Below are 12,278 nucleotides of genomic sequence, written 5' to 3'. Positions count from 1 at the left end.
GGTAAAAATTTCTAAAAAAAAATTACATATGTGCTTCCATGTGTTGAAATAAGAGGTGTTGCTTTGTATGGTGTGTTAAATTACCCAACATTAATTTCAAGTCATTCATGTAAATGCTGTGAAAAAATGATCTTAGTTGCTTTGTATGGTGTTTAAGTCAACATTTACCCAAAATTACTTTTCAAGTTATTCATGTAAGTGTTGTGTTAGGTCTGATGTTTGATAAAGATGTGACATGTAAATAAATGTACCAATTTATATGGCAAGTTGTGTTTGAAGATGGTTTTAATGTCGTATTCTTAATGTAATGCAATTTTCCTTCAACTTCAAATTGCAAACAAAGGAACCCGTTGGCGAAACTTGGGTAGAAAAGGTGCGTAGCTAAGAAATGTGAATGGCAAATTTTAAACATTTCTTGCAGGAGTGACTAAAGGATACAGCGAAACTCCTTTTTTACATTCATCCTGTAAAAATTTTCAGTGTTTTTAAGCACCTTTATGTTTTTCAGTGCAACACTTATTTTCCATGTTCTTAAAAAAAAACTGTGGAAAAGGGGTTACTCTGTAATTGCACCTGCATGTGAAACTTTTTTCTTTCTTTCCGGGTTCACCTTGTTTGCATGGCTTACCCAAAACTGCAGTACTGTTGCAATGTGAGGCTGATGAAGAGCTTTTTTCACATTTTCACCTGCGTAACTTTAGACTGTCAGGTGTTAGAAGAAATATTTGTGGTTTACTAAATTACAGACCTTGCATTGCCGAGGGTGAATGAAAGTGTGTGAAACTTCACACTAGGACAGATCATGGAAAGAAGCAACCTTGATGATAAAAAGATTTACAGCTGGAATTTTATGCCTTTTTCCAGTATTTCCAGATTTTTGTAATATCCAATGAAAGTACAGTCAACTCCCGAATATCTGTGGTATTGAAGGGGGCCGACGATGCGGATTATTCAAAACGTCAATTAACACAAAATGATTTAAGAAATATACGTATCGTATTCACCCGCTTGTCCTGTATGGGTCATACCACATATTTGTCTTCAGTAGAATTTCATTGATACAAAATAAATTTTGTGTAACTATCTTTTCTGAGCTTATCGACGTGTAAACAATATGGCACCCTTGTTGACGGGTGTTGGCCGGGTGTGGGGAGGCGGGCGGTAGTCGTAGCAGAAGGTGCAGTTCACAGTATTTCAAAAGCAGTGCTGAAATAATTCAATGCATTCATGTATACTTACTCGTGAAGTTATATTTACTAAAAAACCAACACAGGGTAGTAATTTACGCACAGAGTAATGTTAAAATTTAGTTTTTGTTTTACCTTGAGTGAAAAACTCACATAAGAGTTGTACTACATTTCTTTTAAACTTAAAATCACCATAAAATGTGCATCTCATTATATGGAGTGTAAAATATCTTTGTTGAAGCACTAAACACACACTGATTTTTTTTTGTAAAAAAAAATCTTTTATAGTCATTTTCTTCAGCGAAGCTGCTGCTTTCTTTTGTATTACACTACACATTTTTCATACCATCAGCTTGTCTGATAAGATTGTGACTTCCTCTTGTTCCAAATAATGCAGCAGGTTTTCCGTTCATTCGTGGACAGCTCTACGGTAAATCTGCTTTTCTGGATTAAAGGATCAGTTTCATCCTCACTTTCATCCGCTTTTTGGAATGTTTTACGATCGTCGCTCACTACCTCATAACCGTGTTCCCCACAATGAACTTGGTGCCATTTTGGAATTGTATCACTTTCAATATTTTCGCAACATGCTTAGTTCTTCAAAATCATTGAGATGTTTGCTGGAGAAAATTCTTTGAAACCAACACACTCTTCCACCTCAATATCTGGAAATGTTTTTCTTCCATAACTTGCTAATTGTTTTTGGACACTTAGTGGTTTGTATCCAATAAAACCATTTTTTTTCCAGAAAGTTTTCAAGTCTGAGCCCTTTTCAATATGCTTCTGCGGAATGCTTCTTCCGTACAACTTTTCACTGTTACTATCACTTTTTTGATCCATCGGGTGAATTATTTCAATCATATTTGGTGACAAATATTTAACAAAAATTGTGCCATCTGCAGATTTGAGAACATGAGTTTGGCATGCTGCTTCATCACCACCACCACTTAATTTTTTAACTTTGTGGGGAAACTAATAGATGCTGCAGTTAATCCACAATGTAGATAACCTGCCCACGAATAATCAGGAGTTGATGGTGGTATTTAAATGCCAGTTGTAGTTTGTGGTTTCTAATTGTAAAACAGTCTCTCCCCTCGCACCCATTCCCGCACATATTAGCTCATGGAGCCATTGTTCTATTAACTACTCTTCCCGTCTCGCACTACCGACATGGTGAAAACAAAATTTCCTGTTGCTTTCTTCATATAAAGTTCATTGAGAATAAAATCATTTGAATTTTGGAAAGCCAGTAACCCAATTTATGGTCAAACCCAGGATCTTTGACTTACAAGTTAGGTGTCCTGACAACTCGACCAAGTGGTCTGACTGTTCATTGTGGTTGGCCATTTAATTTTTTTTTTTTTTTTTTTTTTGGAGAAACACCGTAATTTGTATGATTGTTGCAGCTATAATCAAATTACCTACTCTTTTACTTCAAGCTAGAAATAAAGTTTACACATTATTTGCTGTAGCTAATTTATTTCCATGCTGTCAAACATCTTACATTGCTGAATTTCCTTTTCTAAACTAGATGCAGGAATCCTGCATGAAGTTGTTTATTATTCCTGATACTTGCACTTTAAATTCTGTGTAATTTTCACTGATTGCAGCAAAAACACTAATTTCGTTATTCATGATTCTCTTTTGAACACAGAGCTAAAGCTTTCATTGTTTTTTTTGTTTTTTTTCCCACGCTTTCCCAGCTTTTACATTTGTTATTAAAAATTTGTCAGTGTAGTTGACTCAGATATGTTGTAATGTAACTTCAACATTATAAATTTTATGAACTGCTAAACAGTTAATAATTTGTTAAAAGGAAATAGCTTTACTTAATAAGTAAAACCATAATTGGAAACTATTATCACAGACAAGAAAGTTGTTTGGTACTTCATTTATTTTTGTTCATTACTATGTGTGCAATTTTTATACCGTAACATTTTTAAACTATTACAATAATATTGAAGAAGATACTGTTACTGGGTATTCATAGTCAAATAGTTATTGTTTATAAATTCCATTTTCTGTTTTACACCCTTTTTGTATTGTTAAATTTTGATTATAGTACTTGCATCATTATGTTTCATTTCATAATTCAGAGTTCATATTTCATTATGACATGTTTTTTTTGGTGGTCTAGGTCTTGCAGTTATACCAGATATGCAACCTGAATCATGGTCTGATGATGGTTGGCCCCAGTGGGTCGGGCAAGACGACCGCCTGGAAGGTTTTGCTGAAAGCACTCGAACGATTTGAAGGAATCGAAGGGGTTGCTCACGTGATAGATCCCAAGGCCATTTCAAAGGAGGCACTGTACGGTGTGTTGGATCCGAACACAAGAGAGTGGACAGATGGACTATTCACTCACATTTTAAGGTATTTAATGTGGCTGTTCATCTACATGAATAAAAATGTAAATTTCCTTCTTTCGAAATCTTAAATCTCCGAAAGTTCTGCACCGATTGCTTTGAAATTTTGACATAACTGTGCATTCGAATACGCGCATGTTTTGATATACTTTGTCACACCTGTGACAGATAAAAAGATTAAAAAATATAGATAGGTAAAAAATATATTTATTAAATGAATGTTTGTATTTTAGTTTTATGTTTTGTAAAGATAAAGAACTAGTTAGGAATACATACATAGAGAGAGAGAGGGGTATAGAGAGAGGGAGATATACCGATATGTAGAGATAGAGCAAGGGATATATAGTAGATATAGCTATAGAGAAATGTAGAGCTATATAGATAGTGATAAGGATGTAAGTATATTTAGATATATAAATATCTAGAGAAATATAGTGAAATTTATAGAGGGATATATATATATATATATATATATATATATATATATATATATATATATATATATATATATATATTGAGAGATAGAGAGAGATACTTTGTATATTTGTACCTACTTCAAACAAAGTACAAAAAAATGTGTGCTTTCTCTTTTATTTCTTTTTCAATTTAACCAGACAACCACAGCAACGCGTGACCGGGTACAGCTAGTTTTTTTGTAACAGTTAGTTTTTTTTTTTTCTTTCAGTTTTCATTATTTTGTGAATTCTATTTTGTAAAAGAATTGTGGCATTATAATCATTTTACATTTTATGAATTTTGGCATTGTGCCCCTTAGTTTGACAGTGACATTTTCGTCTGTATTTCCACTCTGTATAAAATTTTGGCCCTGTTTTTCAACTCTGGAACCATGTTGTCATTTTGATGTTGTGTCATAATTTTAGTGTTGGATCGTAATTTCGACTGTCTTTTAGTTTCTATGTTCATCATTTTTGTGTCGGTAATCAAGTATTTAGTAATTTAGGTCTTACGTTTTAAATTCAGGAAGATCATTGACAACGTACGAGGGGAAATCAACAAAAGGCAGTGGATCATATTCGACGGCGATGTGGATCCAGAGTGGGTTGAAAATCTCAACTCCGTTCTGGACGACAACAAGCTCCTCACCTTGCCCAACGGAGAACGTTTGTCGTTGCCCCCCAATGTTAGGGTTATGTTTGAGGTGAGTGATTGTTCCTTCAAGTAGGTTATGTAGTACATTATTCAAATTTTAAGTTATTTTACATGATTGGAAGTCAATTTTGTTCAAGCTGTCACATTAGCTGTGCTCTTTTAATAGTTCTGTTTTAATTTTGGACATGTATATGTAGGCTGAAATTTATCTGTGACAATGCTCCCAGCGACTTTTGTAGGGATAATGGTGAGTATGTGTTATGAGTCATTGCTTATGCAATTTATCTATCATGCTGTAGTTTGTGCTAACGGGAGGTGCGGTTGCATTAATCTAATTCAATACATATTCTGCTTCCTCTACCATTAATGACTAATTATGATTGGGACTTGCAGAACAACATAGAAATTTTTAAATGAAAAATATACTGAGTAGATGGTATTCAGTTGAAGAAATTAATTTAGAATGTTGATTGATGGGGTGGTTTCTCACTGAAGTTAATTGCTTAATGTGTTTTGCATGCTGTTGTTTTTTTTTCGTAGGTGCAAGATCTGAAGTACGCTACCTTAGCCACAGTTTCACGATGTGGCATGGTGTGGTTTTCGGAAGACGTACTGTCGACCGAAATGATATTCGAGAACTACATGTTCCGGCTGCGCCACATTCCTTTGGAGGAATCAGACGAGGACTCTGGCTTCGGGAAGAAAGCGGACAAAGAGGACATCTTGTCTCCAGCGTTGCAAGTATGAGAAAATAAGCTTTTGGTTTTGTTTTGTTAGTATGAGTATGCTCTTAGAGATCCCATCACTTTAAGGCTCTGTGTCATGTACCGGGTAGGTTATTTCATTTACTTTTTGTTACAATTACATCATTTTCCTTTAAATTCATTCCAAAAACTGGCGTGCATTTGTTTGTTGGGTTGAAAATTTTCTCATCTGATGTTAACTAAAACATTTTCTAGCTGTAAAAGGTTACAAAATGATTATAATTATAAGCACTAGCATGATTTTTTTATCACTGCAAGATAATATTTATTAAATATCTGTTGAGAAAATTTGTGTTGAAATAGCTGGATCCGTGCCGATTTCCGTGATCAATCTGCCAATATTTTCTTCTTACCAATCTTTGCAATCTGGATCATGCTTGCTGATATTTCACGCCTTATGGATGTTGTGCTGTCCCTTAACCTTCGTACTGCAGAAGGTGATGCTAAACCATTGTAGATTCATCTTGCCTAGTCTGCATTACTCACACCATGGCCCTTAACTCTTGGTGATGAATGGTGATTCAAAGTAGCCTTCTGGTTGATAATTTTCTTGAAATGACTGTAATAGAATTAATTTTAAAATATGCATGGGCACATGTACGTAATCAGATATTTTAGCATCTTTTGAATTTGACTTGTATAGGTCTTTATAGTAGTTATTTTCACAGATAGGGAAGCTGGTATTATCATTTAGATGAAAAATATTTTATATGTTTAATTTTAGTTTTGATAATTATGTGTTATTTATGTAGTAATTTTAAATAATTAAATTTACTTCCTGAATTTGCATCTTTAATTTTAAGTATGTATTTGATACATTGATAAACAAGTTTACTGGGTGTTTGTGCATTTGTATGTGGACTCATGTGTCATGGTTGTGTCGAGAATCTGATTTGGAAACATGAGGCACACTTGTACAGTACAGTGCATTGTACAAAATTTTTTACAGGTACAGAACGAGGTAGCTAGTATCCTGCAGCCGTACTTCGCTCCGGACGGACTGGTAGTAAGGTGTTTGGAGTTCTCTATGAAGCAGGAACACATCATGGACTTCACGCGCTTGCGCGCGCTCAGTTCTTTGTTTTCGATGCTGAACCAAGTGGTCAGGTAAATAGCAGTGGCAGATTGAATTTTTAAAAATTTGTGTAAGCTGTACATGATATTTTTCAGTGTAATGTAATAAGTGTTACAAGAGTTAAAGTTTTCACTGACAATTGTGTTGAGAAGTTGAATATAGAATGATAATCTTTCTATCAGAGTCAGTACCTTAAATTGAAAACAAATTAAAATGTACTGCAGGCTTGCTGGTTCTTTTGTATGAAAGAATGAATGAATTGAGCTTAATATCCTGTCGACATCAGAGTAGTTGCAGATCCTAAAGGTGATGAGATGCTAATAAAGCATTGATGGAAGGAATGGTTGGGAAAGAAACTGTATTACCCCGATAAAACTCACCTGGAGCACGGGAACGTTCGCCAAGTTTCCCACTTGCGAATCTGGCAATTTTGTAACAACAACGCAGCCAGGATATAATTTTAAGTGTTGCTGTTGTACAAACTCAGAAATGGCTTTAATCTAATAGTTTAATTAATGCCACTGCTGTTCTCCCAGTGCTCAGATGAGGGGAAAGAATGATACTGAAATATTATCTTTGAAAGTTTCTAATGTTGATAATCATGATGACAAAATATGCTTACTGCTTGGTTTTGTTTAATAATGCAAAAAGATGCATTAAGCATTGTCATTTCAGTGCAATTAATATTTGTTTGTTTGTCATTAACCTTAACATTGCTGTACTAAAATATACGTGCTTGAAAATAATTACTTTTTAACCTCTTCTTCTCATACGTTGTATTATTGAGCCTTTATGATACGTTTGCGATCTCTTGCGGAGATTCTTTGGTTAGAACAATCTCCTTCAGTCTGGATTCTAAAGTTGGTTTCCTGTGATCTTTGTTAGGAATGTGCTGCTGTACAATCACGCCCATTTGGACTTCCCACTTCCGGGAGAGCAGTTGGAGCGCAACATCCCGAAGTGTTTGGTGTATGCACTGCTGTGGAGCTTTGCCGGCGACGCCAAGCTGAAAGTCCGTTCAGATCTGGGCGACTTTATTCGCTCCGTCACCACTGTCCCCCTGCCTCCTTCCAACAACATGCCTATTATCGACTACGAGGTGAGTCATAAATACATTCCTTGGTTTTGACAGTCAATGTCATTGATCTTTTTTCAGGTGTCTTATATGGGTATACAATGGAAATTTCTTGGTTTGCAAAATGTTGTATGTTCTTGAATTTCATGCATTTTGAGGTGCCTTGTGGAAAGTTACCCATAATATGAAAAAGAGTATAAATTACATATTATAGTGATTAATTTTTTTCCTTTGTATTTACTTACCATTCTGTATAATTTCTTTCATCAGGTATTCAAAATTAGTACATATATATTTCGTTTTTCGTGAGGATATTCATTTTATAAGTACAAATAAGTGATTATGTGAAACAAATTACCAAAAAAAATTAAGTCAAGTAATCAAGTGCATCAGTATTGCTTCCAGGAAAAGTGAAGTAATTTTTTTTAATTTTTGTATCCATTTTTTATTTTTATTTTTTATTTTTTTACCTAGTGAAGCAAGGGTACTATGCCTGTTTCATGTATTTTAGGTTACAATTCAGGGTGAATGGTGCCCTTGGTCCAACAAAGTTCCTCAGATCGAAGTGGAAACACACAAGGTGGCTGCCCCTGACATTGTTGTCCCGACGCTGGACACTGTTCGTCATGAATCACTTCTCTACACCTGGCTTGCGGAGCACAAACCCCTGGGTGAGTTTGTCGTATCTATAAAGATGTAACCTCTAAAAAAACTTTTGATGACAGCATTCCATCTTCAGGGAATTTATTACATATATTTTTTGCATTTTTATTATATAATCAGTAGACCTGTGCGGAAATCTATTTTGCTTATTGTTCATGTTTTTAATTATTTAGTCACATTAAACATTAAAAAAGGATATTTATGTCACACAAATGACTACATAGCAATGAACATTGATATATGACAAACTCACGAGGTATGCTATGTCAGTATTAGTAAGCAAGCAAATATTTATTTCGAAGTGTTAGTATTCAAGGTCTAATCAAATACGAATAGTTTATTATTCTTATTCGAAACTTCAAATATTCGTACAGGCCTAGTAGACTAAACTAAACTACTAGCTGAAGCACCCGGCATTGCCTGGGTCTTCCACTCAGCGAGGCTTCATTTAGCGGGATGGAAGAAATTATTTTCGAAATCTCAGGTGAACCGATTAGTTTGCTAAATTTCACGCAGCTCAAATAAACTTGATGTTTAGATAGAAAGCTAACAACCAAACAAACACTCTTTTTTTTTTATATATTTTGTTTATAAATCTTTATTGCAGAAATTTAGCGTTCATAGTTTTAATTGTTTGTCCTACCAGACCATAGATGTAGACAGTAATTTTCTTCTTTGAATGTCAAGTGAGCAAAATTTAATTAAGAAATACCAAAATCCTTCTTTAAAGTGTAAGGGGGATGGGGGTGGTTTTTCCAAAGTCTCATGGTGAACTTGCTCTTGTTTTGAAGGGCAAGTATGCAAAATTTCATCAAGCTCTGAGTAAATCTATAGATTTGTGTAAATCATTAATCTAGACACACACTTATTTATACAGATTTGAACTACCAAATTACTAATCTTAATCTTAATCAGAAATATAAAAAAGTTATACTTAATGTTTTTGAAATATTATTTTAATATTTTTTTTTTTAATTTGTGTAATAGGTTGACGAGCAATTCACAAACTTAAATTCTTATTTTGATTTTCGTTCATTAATTTTAAGATCCATGTTTCATTAGTTACATTAGACGTGTCTTGACTTAAATCCTGTAATATTTGTCCATGTGCAAATCATGATTCTGTTTCCTCTTTGCAGTGCTCTGCGGACCCCCGGGCTCCGGCAAGACGATGACTCTGTTCTCGGCTCTCCGAGCTCTGCCGGACATGGAGGTGGTCGGCCTCAACTTCTCCTCCGCCACAACGCCCGAGCTCCTGCTCAAGACCTTCGACCACTACTGCGAGTATCGCAAGACCCCGAACGGAGTCGTCTTGTCGCCGGTTCAGGTTTGTCTCCTTGCTCTTGCTTCTTGGACTGTGGGAGTCTTTCAAAAGAGGGTGTAAATACATACGTAATTGTAATGTTTTATTTCATGAATAAATATTTCTCATATACACAACATTGAACTTGAACGACAGAGACAGAAAATGTACACATTGACATTGGTTTATGGATATGCAATGTAACAATTCTAACAGTACATGGTTAGGTTGACTTTTTTTTTTTTAAGCATGCAGCCATCTTTTGTTGTTGCGAGCTCTATGAACAATACTTAAAAATCAGTATTTGGTTTGTAATCCATCATGGTCAGATGTCACACGGTGAGACTGTTCAAGAAGCGGACACACGTTTTTTTTTTTTGCGTGGCACAAACACAATGTTTTGTTGGTGGGACCAGCTCCCTCATGTGATGAGAAACATTGGCTTGTGTCCTTGAAATTTATTTATTTTTTTTCCTATGTATCTATGTCTACAACTAGTTGCCTAACATCTTGTATTTTTCTTGCAGGTTGTTCACATTCTGGAAAGTCAGGGAATTTACTTTAAAACATGGAAAAGTCATGGAAATTCCTTTGTTATAGTAATTTGAGGGAGAATTGTAATGCTCCGGTATGCCAGAAACCTAGACTTTGAAATTTTTTTTTAAGATGGTGTTTTAATGCATAGTCATACACACTGCAAAATGGTGTATGCAAGTTTCTGTTTGAACTAGTACAGCTATAAAAATTGTGGAGAAGGAATTTTCGTTAATTCTTTCAGAATTTGGCAAAATAGGTAAATTATTTTTAAAAAAAATTCTCAGGGTTATTTGTAATTTTGGTCTTGGAAAAGTCTGGGAAATTTTTCTACCGATTTGAAATTGAGGTGTTTAATGTTTTAACTGAAAATTCAAGTTGTTCCTCCTAGTCTCCCTTACTGACGATGGGGTTTTATCATGCCTGCAGCTGGGGAAATGGCTGATACTCTTCTGCGACGAGATAAACTTGCCGGACATGGACCAGTACGGGACGCAGCGGGTGATCTCGTTCCTGCGGCAGCTGGTGGAGAACCGCGGCTTCTACCGGGCGTCGGACCAGGCGTGGGTGTCCCTCGAGAGGATACAGTTTGTGGGCGCGTGCAACCCTCCCACGGACCCCGGCCGGAAGCCCCTGTCGCACAGGTTCCTGCGGCACGTGCCGGTCATCTACGTCGACTACCCCGGGGAGACGTCGCTGAAGCAGGTGCGTTTTTTGAGCTGCGAGATGTTGAAAAAAAGAGACAAAATCAACAGGTAACCGCAATTTGTGGTGGAGACTCGGCTGTGTGTGTCCTTAGGGAAGCCTACAACTCACGTAGTTTCGGTTCCCTACCACGTTCGTGCAACTTCGGATTTCTCTCAAAAATTGAAATTAAAAAAAATCGAAGGGTTAGGTTAGGTTAGGTTAGGTTAGGTTAGGTTAGGTTAGGTTAGGTTAGGTTAGGTTAGGTTAGGTTAGGTTAGGTTAGGTCAGTCACAACATGCTTGTTTTCATTGGAAACTTCTGATTTAGCGGCTGAAGTGGCGTTAATACCAAAACGCAAAACTTCGGAAATCTTCGGAAATTCTTGCAGGGAACCGAAATTACGTGAGTTGTAGGCTTCCCGTGTCCTTAACCTTATCAACTCAGTGTTACCAAAAGCATTCACTTTCAGATGTAACAGTGCATTGGAAAAAAAAAGTTGTAAAAAAATTTTCAAAAATACCAAATACAGTAAGCTCTCGATTATCAGTGTTAATTGGGACCTTCCGATGCCCGGATAATTGAATGCCCATATAAAAACCCGGATAATCCGTTTCACCACTTAAAAATGGTGTATTTACTGGCAAAAGAGTGTCTCTTCAGTAGAATTCTATGAGTACAAGCAAAGGCTTTGTATACCGTGTCACTGACAGTGTGTTGCCGCCACCCTTCTCCTGTCCCCTTTATTGCTATTTGAGGGAGAGTGGCGGCAGTCCCAACTCAGCATCTCCCTCCACCCTTTTAACGACCTATTATCCGGGGTCACTACAAAATAAGTGTTTGAACCACAGCACAATATTATACACCTTTTTTTCCCCCCTTCTAGCTATTGCATTTTATTTTTCTACCTCGAGCGGCAAGATATTGTTTCTTGTTAATTCCGCCTATTAAAATTAGGATGCACTTTACAGTCATAACTACGAGTATGGAATACTAGGAGACCTTCAAAGTTACGAGAGTTTTGAAATGCACCGTCAGTTTGACTACGTAAATAGTAATCCTAAACTAATCTGGTTATTACGAGTGCTTCCTTGTTGGCTCTTTCGTAAAAAAGAGTGATTTAAATGGCATCTTCAAACAAGGAAAAATACCGTTAGTTGGAAGGGAAAAAAGATTCACGCAGTAAACAAAGGCTGCAAAGCGAGAGAGGGCTGTGGCTATGCTGGCGCCGGGGCTGTGGACCATGACTCGCAGCATCAGCTAGCTGTCGAGAAAGAATGATGGCTGTTGTTGGGTGGAGGTGTGGGTGGAGGAAGGGGTGTCTGGTGGTGAACAACATGCTCCCTTTCTCTCTCTGTCTCTCTCTCTCTCGGCGTTTCAAGAAGCCCTCCCCCTCTCATTGTGTTACTGGCTGCTTCGGCCGGTAGAGGGGAGATTTTTTCATGCTTTGCGTTTAGAAGGCCCTGCCACACTGTCTGATCTACTAGCAAACTGCAAAAGTTTTTCTTCACTTTTAT

The 12,278-nt window shown here is 36.4% G+C and overlaps 1 protein-coding gene across 2 annotated transcripts in view; it reads left to right on the top strand.

The window, feature by feature from the left end:
- Positions 1-12,278, top strand: part of LOC134539371 (dynein heavy chain, cytoplasmic) — a 142,494-nt gene that overhangs the window by 68,759 nt on the left and 61,457 nt on the right. For both annotated transcript variants that reach the window (XM_063381359.1, XM_063381360.1), the window contains exons 35-42: positions 3,325-3,560; positions 4,535-4,712; positions 5,204-5,404; positions 6,377-6,534; positions 7,388-7,601; positions 8,089-8,248; positions 9,380-9,567; positions 10,507-10,782. In XM_063381359.1, the coding sequence (XP_063237429.1) occupies positions 3,325-3,560; positions 4,535-4,712; positions 5,204-5,404; positions 6,377-6,534; positions 7,388-7,601; positions 8,089-8,248; positions 9,380-9,567; positions 10,507-10,782 (1,611 nt within the window). The remainder of the gene's footprint in view (positions 1-3,324; positions 3,561-4,534; positions 4,713-5,203; positions 5,405-6,376; positions 6,535-7,387; positions 7,602-8,088; positions 8,249-9,379; positions 9,568-10,506; positions 10,783-12,278) is intronic.

The sequence above is a fragment of the Bacillus rossius genome, chromosome 15, assembly GCF_032445375.1.
Source record: "Bacillus rossius redtenbacheri isolate Brsri chromosome 15, Brsri_v3, whole genome shotgun sequence".
NCBI lineage: Eukaryota > Metazoa > Arthropoda > Insecta > Phasmatodea > Bacillidae > Bacillus > Bacillus rossius.
This window is presented reverse-complemented; position numbering and strand designations above follow the sequence as displayed.